The 14,318-nt window shown below is 31.2% G+C and overlaps 2 protein-coding genes across 2 annotated transcripts; one reads left to right on the top strand and one right to left on the bottom strand.

The window, feature by feature from the left end:
• Positions 1-3,266: 3,266 nt before the first annotated feature.
• Positions 3,267-4,311, bottom strand: LOC110609739. Its single transcript, XM_021749520.2, has one exon. The coding sequence runs from the start codon at positions 4,214-4,216 to the stop codon at positions 3,581-3,583; it is 636 nt and encodes a 211-aa protein (XP_021605212.1). The 5' UTR covers positions 4,217-4,311; the 3' UTR covers positions 3,267-3,580.
• Positions 4,312-7,856: 3,545 nt separating this feature from the next.
• LOC110609448 lies at positions 7,857-11,338 on the top strand. Its single transcript, XM_021749023.2, has 4 exons — positions 7,857-8,165; positions 8,630-8,760; positions 10,413-10,517; positions 10,724-11,338. Exons 1-4 carry the CDS (start codon positions 8,094-8,096, stop codon positions 11,148-11,150), a joined length of 735 nt encoding a protein of 244 aa, XP_021604715.1. The 5' UTR covers positions 7,857-8,093; the 3' UTR covers positions 11,151-11,338.
• The last annotated feature ends 2,980 nt before the right edge of the window (positions 11,339-14,318 follow it).

Raw genomic sequence — 14,318 nt, 5'->3', positions numbered from 1 at the left:
TTGGTAAGTATTGTATAAGTATTGATATTTTATCTGATGCCTACCTTTCTTACCCTTCACAGAAAGTGTTTAGCTTAGTTAAAAAGTCTATTTTTAAAGAAAATGATAATATGCGTAAATAAAAGACTATTAGTTATGATAAAAGAATAAAATCTCATACTGAATCATCTTTGAAGAGAATAAATTATTCTGTATGCTTAAGTGCAATTTTAAGAAGTAATGATTTTTTGCATATAATAAACTTACAAACACAACATAGCCATGTGTTAGATCCTAAAGAATTGATTTGTTTCCCAATGAATTGTACAATTTTATTAATAGAACAAGAATATTAAAGCTTACTGCAATGGATATGTTGATTACAACAATATATTTTTAAAAATGCAATAACATAATTAAAAATTTTTTTTGTTTGATTGATACAGATGGGAATGGTGGACTTACTAACATTTTGCTTTTTGTGTATCCTTAAATCATTGCTGCTCGTGAAAAGGTGATGTTGTAAGTACTGATAAAACATATCTTGTAAATTATTACAAAATGCCATTTACAAGCATATTGTTGGAGTAAAACCATCATGGTCAATCAATTTTATTAGATAATTTACTCATTTTATGAGGAGGCAAAGACTTTCAGATAACTTTTTGGATATGTGGTTTGTAGCAATTGTTGGTCGGGCTCCAAATGCAATAATGATGTATTAATGTGAGAGTACGAAAATCAGAATCAAGAAAATTATGCCCAACACCATTCAGAAATTTTGCGTGATGACTGAGAAATTAAGGGGAATTAAAGATTATAACAGGACAATGAAACAATTTATTTTATATGATGATCGTCCGGCCTCGTTCACCTTAGGGGAGGCTTGTGAACGAGGCTAAGCTCGAAGAAGTCCACTCCATTCGGTAGATCCAGCATCTTTGGTTTGATCCAGACACATAGGACAAATCGGGCGGCCGGTGAACTTGGATCACGTAAGAAGGAGTCCAGTTCGATACATGATATGAAAAAGGACAGCAGACCCAGTCGTTTGTCGGGAGAATTAAATAGTAGCTTAGCATGGAGAATGTACGAATCTAAATGATAAGAACATGTGATACTCTAGCTGACAAATGGGAAGGAATAAAAAAATAAAAATATTTTACTCTTCAATCAGAGTATAATTTTAAAATGTTTTAAAAAAATTAATTTAAATTTATTGTGAAATATGATTGAAAAAATAATGAGTAGTTATTAAAGTTGTACACCAAAGACAACTTTATTTTTCATCACTAGATTAAATCTGGAAGTGGAAATGTATATTTATTTTGATGGGTATATTAACTTTACAGGCACTTTAAAACAATTTATTGAGTAGGATGAAAATGGAATGCTTAGGGCATACGTGAGAATTGGAAGTGGGCCATAGCTAGGGGAAGTGTTTTGGCCCACAAGGAAAGAGGATTGAAGGTCCTAAAAGAATAGGGCAGCTTCCCAACTGCCCTACCTTTCTCACTTTAATTGTGTCATTACACCTAATTCATATATAGCAGTACACAAAGTACAAAATATAATAAGATAAATCAAGGAAATAATTTTTTTTTTATTTATTAATGGCAAAAACAATTGGTTTTTATTTTATTTTTATTTTTATTTTTCAAAAGTTTTAATTTTGATAAGTTTTAGTTGTATATAAATTTAACTTGAAAAGAAAGAGAAATTATATTTTACCATTAATTTAAATAAAATATTAACCATAATTATTTGCAAGTTCTTTCCCATATTATAACAAAATTATTTTCTTATTCAAATTGATATTACTTTTTCTTTAAGATTTTGAGAAATTTTGAGCTGTTAGATTTTTGTCTTTTGTATTTTTAAAAATTAGTTTATTGTTGTTAAATAAAATAAAAATATTTGTTTTATGAGCAAATATTTTCACTTTATTTTTTTGAAAAAAAGAAACTTGCATGTGAAATAATTATTTTCTGGAAGAGGGTTAAAACATGAAAAATATAAGGAGAAAATAAGGACTCGTTAGTATATGGGCCTAACTCTTCATGAATCGCTGGTTATTAAAAAGAGAGGAATAGTATAAAAAAAATGTATATTTTGCAGTTTTATTAATTTTTTATTTTTAGATTCATTAATTATTTGAGAATATTGTAGAATAAGAGATATTATTTTAATATAAAATTAAATTATAAATCTCAAAATAAATTATAAATTTCGTAATACAAATCTAGTAATTATATGGTTAATAAGCTTAATCAATGGTAAAGATTAATTTCTAAAATGTAGCCTAAAAATTAAGAGTTAATTGAGGATTAGCTCTAGTAATAATTTTGTTTTCTTATTATGATCGGTATTAAAAAAATATTTTTTATATAATTAAGTTACACATCACATTATAATAAATATTATATCATTTTATGCATAATATTAATATAATAAATAATATTAAGGCACTATATGTAAATATCTGAAAAATGAATAATTGCAATTTACATAAAATCAGTTTAGGAATTATTTGATAGCAAATATTCATTTTTTTTTTCTTGAAATATCCTGTCTTAATTAAATTGTAATTGTTAATAGGTTATTATTCTATCATATTTAATTACTTTTTTCATTAATTTGTTGTTTTATTTTATTTTTTTTAGCAGAGAATTGGAATATGAATGATATATTGTTTTTCTTGAAATATCCTGTCTAAAATCTAGCATTTAACAACAAGCATTCTATGCTCTTAAAAACTTTAAGCATGCTATTTATAATAACTATCTGTAGTCATCTAGCAATTAAATAATAATTCAAAATTTTTAATAAAAGATTTTTTTTATGGCAGAATTAAGCATACTGCTATTTTTATTATTTATTATATTAATGTTATTTAATATATCAATATCATGTAAATTGTTGAAATTTGAGTTTATTGTAGTTCTGATTATTAATATTAGCAAAAGCTTTAAAAAAATTGAATCAATCACAATAGGACTGTATTAGAAAGTTATGTTTGAAATAAATTATTAATAACCTAATTATATCGGTTTAATTCGATACTCAATTAAAATGTGTTATATGGTAGTGTTTTTTATTGGTTGTAATTAAAAAATTAGACGTGCAGACTTGAATATCTGATTGGTTGTAATTAAAAAGTCAGACGTGTAAACTTGAATATCTGATGTGGAGTCTTGTGACTCTCATGAAATATACGATTACTATAAAGAACTGCCGAAATGTATCGATAGAGTTTTCAAAAATTTTAATTTTTATCTTTGAAAGTTGTTATAAAATAAGTTCTCAACATCCCAATTATCATATGATTCTCTACGATGTAATAGTGTATCTTCAGCCCAATTTTCATATTTTGATAATCAAGAATTAAGCATCACAAATCAATTGTTCTTTGCATATATACCCTAAAAGGGAAAAAAGAATTTCATCTGTTACTAATCAAAGCAAAAAGGGCAACTTGTACAATATCAAACTTTGTACAAATTGATCCATAAATTAAATTCTAATATAACTATATATATGATCTATTATACATATCATTTTACCCTTTTAACAATTAGCAGATAAAAGAATTAATACAAAATTACGCATAATTCTCTTCTTTTTGTTTCCACTCCAACCCTAGCAATCTACAAGGAGAATACCTAATTTTGAACTCTGAAATTGTCTCAAGTTTAGGTGACCATGTTTGTTCTTTAGACCTAACGAGCTGTTCATAATGCTTCTTCAACTCTGGCGTACTACACAGAAAACTATTACCATTTTCACTAGCAGACCCATTATTTTCTTGTTCTTTACCTCTATTTAGAAGCCTTGTTATGAATTCAGGCACCACCTTTATCAGAATCCTACCGTTTGGACCCTTTACGTATTGGAAAGGATCACATTCACTGAAATTGATCGGTGCCGGTGTAGGGCAGGAGGAGCTGGTTAAGGCGGCGAGAGAAGCTGCAGATAGAACGTGGTTGAAAGAGATGCGATCTATAGGAAGAAGGAAGTAGGTTTGGCCTGGTTTGAGCTCATCATCAATTGCTAGGGCTGGTATAGGGTGTCCAATGAAGAAAGAATCTGCATGGCAAATAATCTTGTCTGGATTCTCGAACATGATCTCTCCTGCTATGTGTTTTCCTGCGAGAATCCTTGTAGCTCCTTCCCAGAAGATTAGCTTCACTGGTGAAGATCTTGTTTGATGGAAACATGGAGATAGAGCATTTCCCATTTGAGATAAGGAGAAAGGGATGAGATATGGTGGGTGTTTGGTTGGAGAGAAAATGAGGAGAGAAGATGGGTTAAATATAGGAAAGGATTGACTTGGAGAAAGTCTCTCTTTTTTAGTATTTTTATTTTTTTTCAAAATTTATTTATTAATTTTTCATAGGTTTTGATGGGTCGGTGGTCAACCACGCCGGCTTTGAACTTCTCTAAAATCTTTCCTTATAGAGCCAGGAAAGTATCATAAGTTTTAAAGTCTACCAAAAAGTCCTATTTTCCTGCCCTAATTATCATAACTGCTAAGTTCACGTAGTTTTAGACCTTTAATTATATATTTTTGAAATTTTAGTAAATTACTTAGTAATTTATACAAACATTTTCATCTTCTTTTTTAGAAAAAAAAATCAGATAAAGAACGGGTCAATTGGAAAAAAAAAAAAAAAAAACTGACAGTTGCCTTTTTCTGTGAGACTTTAATTTGAGATAATTAAATTTTGGTCATAATTAAGCATGTGATATATAACTACTCTTTTTCTTTGTGGACCTGGCATACACGTAGTGTTTAATGAACCAAAAAGGAAAGCTAATGGTTGCATGCATTCATACTTTTGGCTTTAGGGTTATGGTGCTCATTTTTCAATCTGTGTTTAATTAGGGTTGCCCTATGCTTTTATTGGGGACTAACTATTCCTCACTTGAACTAGTCCAAAGAAAGACCCACCATTTGAATTCAACTTTTAGATTTAGGGTTAGGGATTCATTAATGATATGATACCCACATGAGCTTTTTGGTTGCATATGTGTCGTTCCACTAAATGATCTATCATTTAAAATTTTCTATGGTATTAGTTTATTTTTAAATAACGATATTATGATTTAATTATATATATATATATATTTTTAATGTGCTAATAAGGTAAAGTTTCCTATAGTTTACTAGTTAATTATATTAAAATATTTTAATTTGAAACTATATTAAAAGTTTATATAGAGAATGAAATTAATAATTGATGATTTGAAATTCAAAAAAAAATTAAAATTTTTATATATATGAAAAATGTTAGTCTGAAGGGTCACTCTCTCCCTTTATTCTTTTTTCCTTATATATAGAAAATATTAGTCGGGAGAGATAAACTGAGTCATGTGTTAATAGATCAACTTGCGTTTCTTATGAGTTTTGAGCTGACTCTCATTCAAAGTTTTAATTATGATCCGATTACTATAGACCGGGCGGTGATTGATAACCATAAATTAAACTACTAGAAAGGGCCATAGATTTAGAATGCATGTGCAATTTGTCTGTGCAGTAGAAACAGTATTGCATATGAATGATAATTTGACCCAAAAAGCATGACTTTTCTATTAATTAGAAATAAATCATGTTAGACTCGATTTTTTTCACATAAAATAATTTAAAATAAAATATTTTCTTAATTTTTTAATATTCAGATACTCATAAAGTTTAACTAATAAGACTTCAAAAAAAAAAAAACTAATAAAAAATATTTTTAAAAAAATTAAGATATTTTAAGAAAAATAATTTCTTATTTTTATTTTTGATCCTCCAAATTTAGTATCCAGCTTCGCCACTATCCAGTTGTAAAATAAAAAACGGAGCGGACACTGGAAGCTAGATTTCATATAAGTTATAAATAATGCCAAATTTAATTGAACTTAATCAATAAGAAAAAGTTATTAAAATTTGTTTTTTTTTAATAAAAAATATAATTGTTTGGGCCATGTTTGGAATAAATAATTTGCAACTACTATAATAACGACAACTACCAAACTATGTATAATGCCAAAGACTTATGAGGACAATTCGGTAATAATATAACAACAAAATTGACCTTTAATCCTTAATACATTATCCACCGCTTAATTATGGGATCTCGTCTGACTTTGTTATTATTATTTAATTTTTGGGTGTTATTATTTATGAAAAAGTTATTATATATATATATATATACTAGTAATTTTAAAAGTTATTGTATATGAAAAAGATTAGTATAAGAATTAATAGTTAATTTAGTAAAAATAAATATTAGTAATTTTAAAAGCTAAAAATATTTAGAGATGCAAGTTATTTGCATGGTCAATTGATTGAAAAAAAAATTAATATTTTTAAATTTTAGATTAATTAATTTAATATTTATATTTAAATCGTAAATATGAGAATTCAAATAATATGTGAAATATAATATTTTATTATTATTATTTAAATATAAATTAATTATATATATATAATTAATATTAATTTATATTTAATTATAGTTAATAATATATTTAATTAAAAAAATAATAATTTAATAGTTAAACTTCTACCGTTTTAATAATACATAATTTTTTTATATTAATAATTATAGTTTTAATTTAATAGTAAGTTCATTTGAGTAAATTTGTGAAATATCAGTTTCTACTTTTCGATTTTCATTTAAAAATTAAAATAAAATAAAATAAAATCACAAATTTAATTACAATTACTGCATTTTAATGTATATATATAACAGCTGGGTAATGTAACCAATCAGAGACTTAGAGGTCCTAAGTTCATCCACAATCAATACTTGATTACTAAAGATATTTAAAGCATATCCCTTTCGTATACATCATGCATGAATAATTTTTGTTTTACACTAAACTACCACTGCCACTTTGCCTCACCTAGTTGAATGGTCTGGTCTCTGGTCTAAATTGATGAGCTGTGCAATTAGCCAGCTCAGCGCCATTGCAGTCCTAATCAAACCTCTTCATGCATCTACTAACCCTGGATTTTCATAATAATATTCCATAGTAGCTAACCCTCCCACTGAAAATAATCTTCAAGAATGATTTCAGAGTTCATACTCTATTAGGGCACAAAAGAATAAGTGAAAAGTAAGGAGGAAATATGTTCAAAAGCCAGCACAAGCAGAGGAAATGAAGCTTTAGTTTTACGGTTCTTATTTTGGACCTCTATATAATAATTTTTCTTGCTCACAACTCTAGGGGAGCCAAGTCTACAGCACATCCCTTGCTAGCTTTTTAAAATTTTAAAGCATTCGTAAGATTCAGATGTAACTATGACAAGTGGGTATAAGCTAAAATGATAAATTGTGCAAAGCGTTTTAAATAATCTTGCTTCAACTTGGACAGAATTTTCTCCACCTAGAAGAAATGTGATACAGTTGATGAAAAATGGCCATGGTTGTGGAACTGAGATTTGAGAGGCCTCAAGGGTATGGCATGGAGACACGCAAAGGCCATATTTTGGGCTACAAGATGGACGAGGTTGTAGATCAAAGTGTTTTGTCGGCTTTATGTGACAGTGTTTATAAAGAGCCCTGGTGCAATTCTTGGTTGGGCTTGGGCCTTAGGTCCAGGGTCCGTTGCATCTTCGTATTCTGCGTTGCTTGCCTGCCAGGACAAGGAGTCTACGAGATTAGATCAGACGACCTTTCCTGACTCTTCTACGGCTTTCTACAGCTGCAGCTGAGCCGACTCAATTTAATAAGATGTCTTATAAGTTTAAATATTTTGTTGAAATAGAAAATATTAATTAATTTTCAGGAAATAAGGAAAAGTAAATAAGACGTGTAAGAGGAAGAATATTCCCACATGGAACCCAACGTCCTGGAAAGAAATATTGAAGTTTTACGGCTTTTTATGTCATCCACAACCAGTCCCCTCTTGTTAGGGCCTTTTCGTCCTCTAACCTCAGGGGCTTCTCCTCTCTCTCTCTCTCTCTCTCTCTCTCCCTCTCTGGAATCTCATTAGAATTATACTTCAGCATCTCTATCTCTATCTCTATCTTTGCATTTCTTTCTCTTCTTTTCCCCTTTAGATTTGTACAAATTTCAGATTGTTTTTCATTAGATTAGATTAGCAGAAACAGTTAGATCACCATGACTTCACTCATTAACATTGACGCTTCCCAGCTACCCACCGCTCTTTCCCATTTAGCCATTCAAGATCAGGTGCTTATTCTTTCTCCGTGCTTTTTTTTCTTTTCTTTTTCTTGGGAGTTGCGGAAAAAGGGTTCAGGGCGGTGGAAGGGATTATTATATGGAATTTTTAAAAAGAAAATTTTGAATCAGATACAGTTGATTTAATAGCAAAAGAAGAAAGTTGATTTTGTGTGTGTTTTAATTTTGATCTTATGTTTTGTTTGGTTGCGGTGAAAACGTAGAAAGAAAAATTAAATGATATGACCTATGTTTATTCTTGGTTTGAGTTTTTGTATCATTCAATTTCAACAGCAATTAGATTATTAGGGCAATTAGATTCAAATAATATCGGCGGATTTTATGACTATTAGACTAGATTGCATATATTTTATCATTTTCAGAAGCCCTTTCAAATTAGGCCCCTTTTTCCTCTTCTAGGAAATAAACATGTTGTCATTTATCATTGAATTCGTCCACTGGGATTTTGTCTTCAGGGGGAAGTAGAAACTAAGATGGAGATTCATGAAAAACCTTGTGGGAATCATGGTGGAGTTTGTGCGATATGCTTGGATAAGATTGTGCTTCAGGAAACTGCTCTTATAAAAGGTTGTGAGCACGCCTACTGGTTAGTACAACAAATCACTTTTCTGTTTACGCATTTGGGGTGTCTATCTCTTTCTTTTATTGCATCTGATGATTCAAAAATGAGAAACATGAGCTCCTGTAATGTACCTTAAAGATGATTTCTGGTTGGTCCTCTTATAATTGTGTTGTATATGAGGCTTCGCTCAAGTGGTAAATGAGTAAGTTGTTGATGTGTAGAACCTAGATTATATGTTCTAACTTTTTCAATCCTATAGGAGAAAACTAATGAAGGTGCCTCAAATTCTGTACATGATATTATTGTACACAAAATTTTAGTCAATGTGGTTTAACCTGTGTTCTAGAGTTAGTTTATTTGTTGACCCTAGATTTGAGTTATGGATGGCTGGGGCTATGGTTAGTTATTAAAAACGAAGTGTGAAGGTAAGCTCAAGTTGACTGCCTTGAGGATAATGTACTTGTACAAGTTATATGGGAAGTTAGGAGTTGGTTTCTTAGGCCTGAGCTTTTTTGCTTAGATTTGAGATGGTTGCCTCCATAGTAACTGTACGATGTACATTAGCTTGTTGCCTTACAAGTATGTATGCTATAATATGTTCTGAGCTTGCATCAGTTCTTACCTCTATGTTTAACATATTATCAAACTAGCTGTTTGATGAGAGTAATAGTTTCTTCTAAATTGTTGGGAACTTCAATGGACTCCCTCACTCATGGTTGAAGTTTTTATCGTCATTATTTTTATTCTTTGATGGGGAGGATGGATTTGACGCTGTCTAGATGAATCTGGACTGAATTTTGGTAGGAGATATTTTTTGATTAATACAGTTACCCAACAAGCAGGTTGGAAGCTATGCTTTATGTTTATGCAAATTTTTTTCCCCTCTTTTTTATGTTAGCTAATTTTGTTTCTTTATTTGTTGTTTTTGGTTTTGGTAAATTGTGATGACTTCCATCTATGCTATGAGGCTTACACTGTGCCTCACTGTTGAGCAGTAAATTAAAAAAGTTCTTGCTTTCCTGTCGCCTTTTGAGACCATGGTTTAAATTTTTACTGAGCAGGTTGCTGGAATTTTATAAAGGAGGTATGTTTATTTTATGTCTTGTATCACTTGTGATGCACATATTTTAATCACTTGGAATTGTTTTGTGGATATACATTCTTTTGATGCTAACATTTGCATTTTACATGCTATAAATTGTTTTATTACATCACAAAGAGTTCAGTGTGGTTTATAGAAAAAAGAAACTATTATATGATAGAATGTTTTTTTTCCCCCTTTTTGCTGTTTGTGGTTAATGTCGTTGTTTGGGGCTTTTGATAATATCATGTGATTAGTCTCATTCTCATAGCTTGACATGTCTGATGAATATGTGCTATGAGCTATCAGTTTGCTAGTTCTTGTCTAATTTATGCTCTTATCAGGAATGCCATCTAACTGAAAAACACTTGATGTTCATAACATGCCACTTTTGTGGCAAGTGATAAAATAAAATGTCAATGGATTCACATTAACTTTTGAACTTGCCCAGCTCTATTACATTTTTCTTTCACTTGAACTTCATCCTGTAAATCTATCATAACCATCTTTAGTTTGTGTTTAGTCAGATAAAACTAACCTTTGAATGCAAGTGCATGCTGTACATGATTTACATTATGTTCTTTGTTTTGTGCAGTGTGATGTGTATCCTTCGATGGGCCACGTACAGTGAGAAGCCAACTTGTCCTCAGTGCAAATGTCCATTTGAGTTTCTTAACGTTCATCGTTCTCTTGATGGCAGGTATGCAATACTAAGTGTCATTGAGAGTTTAGAATAATTTCTCTAGGCATACTTAATGTGAGAAGTTTATAAATTTGGCATCCACAATTATACTGGAAATGTCATTTTGTCATCTATTATCTGTATTATTTACATGCATGTTATTCTTCTTCTAGCTCTCTTTAAAAAGATCTATTTTAGTAATGTTTATTTCATCAATTCAACAGCATCCTGGATTATATGTTTGAAGAAAGTGTGTGCCTCCTGCTTAGAGCTGCATGGTTTAAACCTCTGATTGTAGAGGATTATCGTGAAGATGTTTATGATGATTTGGAGGATTATTATCCATATGGATATGAGGATGATGAGGATGATTTAGATGAAGTTTACTTAAGCCGTTCATCAAACCTTCGTATTGGTAATCGGAGGTGGGGAGACAATGGGTATGTTAGGGCGGGGCGTCAAGAAGCCAGGCCAGTTTATCGACCGAACAGCCAGGACTCAGGTGCTGGTTCATCACGCGAACCAACTAAGAAAGAGGCTACAAAGGATAGAACTGGCCGACGTGCAAAGAGGACTCTCAAGCGCGAAGCTGCTGACAAGGCGGCTGCAGCCAAACATCAGCAGCATTTGGCAAGGTTGGGCCGGATGTGATTCTGTGTCTGTATATCTCCCCTGGATGTATTTAGTTCATAATCCAGAAACTATGCATCTGGTCTTTGTACAGTGTTTCCTTTCCTCTTTAACTTTGTGAAATAATGATATGACATGGTAGTAGATAAGGCATCATGGGGTAAACTGGGTGGTTTATCATTCAAAATTTAGACCTTCAAAGATTCAAAACACCTCGGAATCTGGTTATGAATCACTCTTGTTATTCATTTGGAAGCTTTCCTTGATGTCCATCCCAGCTCAATATGGGAACTAACTAGGCGTTTCTTAACGATTTTCAGGTTGCATATGCATGTGAAATCCTTTACAATCCCAATCCAAAGGACAAATGCTGCTGTTAAATCCCAATTTTTGTCATATTGAGAGTGGGACTACTTTATTATTTTTTCTCCTTTAAGCTCCCGTTTTAGTTTTGTTTAAAGGGGTCGGACAAACGAATTTATTTTGTTGATCGGTTTTTTTTTTTTTTTTTTTTGATTTCTTTGGTCTATTGGATAAAAAGAGATATGTCGAACGAAAAGTTCAAATGTGTATAGAAAAGTAATCTTGGAAGTTTTATTTTTTTATTAATAAAAAATCTATTCGTTATAAATATTTATAATATTATGTATGATAAAAATTTTACTATATAGGAACTACTATTACAATAAAATAGCAGTAATAAAAATATTTTATACTTGTTATATATAAAGATATTTTATTAACATGTGTATATTTTTTTTCTGGTTAACTTTATTTAATACTATAGAAATATTACCTTTTTCCATTTATAAAATTTTGTTTTATGAACATTTAATTTTCATCAGTACATATGTGTACAAGTGAAAATGAGCCAGAAATAATAGGATTATTAAAAAAATGGTTGTTTTTTTTTTAAATTATTTTTGACTGTTTTGTCAAACAAAATTATTTATTTTATTATCCAAGATTTGATAAATAAACGTGTGGATTTTTCATTAACAAGAAAAATGGCAAAAAGTTGCACTACAATAATATGAGCTCTGAAGTAGAGTTTACATCATAGAGTAAATTGTTTAATTTTTAAAATAATAATAATAATAAAAAAAAGTATAAGAGCAAATATTAAGCCCAATGACCAGTATAGTATAGATATATAATAAGTCAATAAGTCTCATTTTCAAAAAAAAAAAGAAGTCATGTAATTGAAGTTAGGTCGAGTTGAAAATTAGCATTTCCAATACAAGCCAATGAGACTTTACTTCCAATCTAATGTCTATGTTTCTTTCAAATAATGTGAACATTACATATTCAATAGCATAAAAATATTTACAATAAAACTAATTGGAGATTCTCTTTATACCTGATGTTCATCATCATCATCATCAAGCAAAAAGTAACGGTAGGAAAGAGAAAGAATGAACTTGCTGTTACCTACATTAGACCAATCATATCATACTGTCATCTTAGATTATGACTGACCAACATAGCAAATTAGCAATTCAACTAATATGAGTTTAAGTCAACAAATGTTCAGAGCGTGAAAATATTTTTGGCATAGAATAGAAATGAAGTGAATGTTGATAAATATAGACATAGCTTATCTTAGCTTTCCTTTGAATTTCTTCCTGCATCAAGAATTGGAGATAGAGATAGTTGTTGTCTTAAAGCTTTGGAGAGCATCTGTGACTGTGAGAGGGACCTAGTGGGACCCTCAATTACCTGAGTGGAGAAAATCAACTCACTGGAAGTGGAAGCTCCAATGTCAAGCAACACAACCTCCCAAAAAGGTACAAGTTCATTTATACATTTAATTTTTTATTAATACGTAAATTTTATTATATTTTAAATATTTTAATTTTAAATTATATATCAAAATTATAGTGTATACCTCCATAAATATATAAATTTTTTTTTCATTTATAAAATATATAGTATAATTTAGAATTCCACCATTCAACTCTCTAAAATTTAATTCTGTCAAAATTTATTCCATTTAATAATTTTATTAGGTGAATGATTTAAGTCCAATAAAGAAAATTAAAATACAATTTTAAAATATCTTTATCCATTATAAAGTTTATTTCTATCATCTAAAATTTCAAATCTTTTTCATCCCTATTCAAATCTCTAAATAAAATTCATTCTCAATAATTTTTAGATAATCTTCATTATCATTGAGGGTGTTGGTAGTGTGATTGTCGTTGTGGTTTGCCATTGTGGATCTCAGTGGGTGTATTGAGAGAGGAACTCCGGTGACGGAAAGATCTCCTTCGGTCCCTACAGACGGCGCCAATTGATGTTTTGAGATACAGAAAATAGGGTTTATAATAGTTGGGTAAGTTTGGCCTGAGAGGAGGGTGCTCCTCTCCTTTTATTCTTTTTCTTTTTCTAACCAATGACGTCTAATGACTTTTCTGCTATAGAGACGTCTGTTTCTATCATTCAGCTCTGTACGTACAGTGGTGTCAGTTCCCCCTACTCATGTCAGGCGACCATTTAATTCTCCCTAGAGTGCGTGCAAGAAGGGTTGCAAAAAGACCGGGCCTGCTCCCCATCCTTGGGTCCCATCACGGGGCTGGCTCAACACAGCAGGTTCTGGCCTCGAAGGTAGCCCAGGTCGGCTGACGTCTTCAGGTCTAGTCCATTACTGTGGGCAGACTTTCCTTGAGGTGCTCCAGGCTCTAGGCCGACCTTCGCTATCATGGGCCTTGACTCGGCCTGGGAGGGGAAGAGACCCAGCGGTTATCAATTGCCCCTTTACCTCCTCAGCAGTTATTACATGATTGATGAGGGGGTAAACCCCGAGGACTTATTATGACCGCGTGGCCCGAGGACACTCCCATCAAAACATCTCTTCTGCGACTTATTGATTTCAAAATTCGAATTCTCTCAAAATCTTCAGAGAACCTCTGCTCTTCTCCTGCCTTCTGTGTGCTTCGTTCTCCCTGTCTCTCCGCTGAAATCCTTCCCAAGGTACGTTCTTCCCACTGTCATGGATGATTCTAAGCTCCCTGATATCATAAACCTAGAGTCTAAGGTTACCACTTCTATCCTCTCGGGTCTCTTCTCTCGAGAGTATCTGGATACCCCTCTCTTCCGCATACGAGCGCCTCTCCGGAACGAGAGGATCGTTCTTCCCGATCCTCCTCCTTCTAGTTTAATTGACCCTCAAAAAGACCGCAGTTTGAT

This window comes from Manihot esculenta, chromosome 2 (genome assembly GCF_001659605.2).
Source record: "Manihot esculenta cultivar AM560-2 chromosome 2, M.esculenta_v8, whole genome shotgun sequence".
Taxonomy (NCBI): domain Eukaryota; kingdom Viridiplantae; phylum Streptophyta; class Magnoliopsida; order Malpighiales; family Euphorbiaceae; genus Manihot; species Manihot esculenta.
This window is presented reverse-complemented; position numbering and strand designations above follow the sequence as displayed.

Coding starts and splice junctions, on each gene's coding strand:
- LOC110609739 (XM_021749520.2), bottom strand. CDS start 4,216: ATGGGAAATGCTCTATCTCCATGTTTCCATCAAACAAGATCTTCACCA.
- LOC110609448 (XM_021749023.2), top strand. CDS start 8,094: ATGACTTCACTCATTAACATTGACGCTTCCCAGCTACCCACCGCTCTT. Junction 8,761..10,412: donor GGTTGTGAGCACGCCTACTG/GTTAGTACAACA, acceptor TGTTTTGTGCAG/TGTGATGTGTATCCTTCGAT. Junction 10,518..10,723: donor CATCGTTCTCTTGATGGCAG/GTATGCAATACT, acceptor TCAATTCAACAG/CATCCTGGATTATATGTTTG.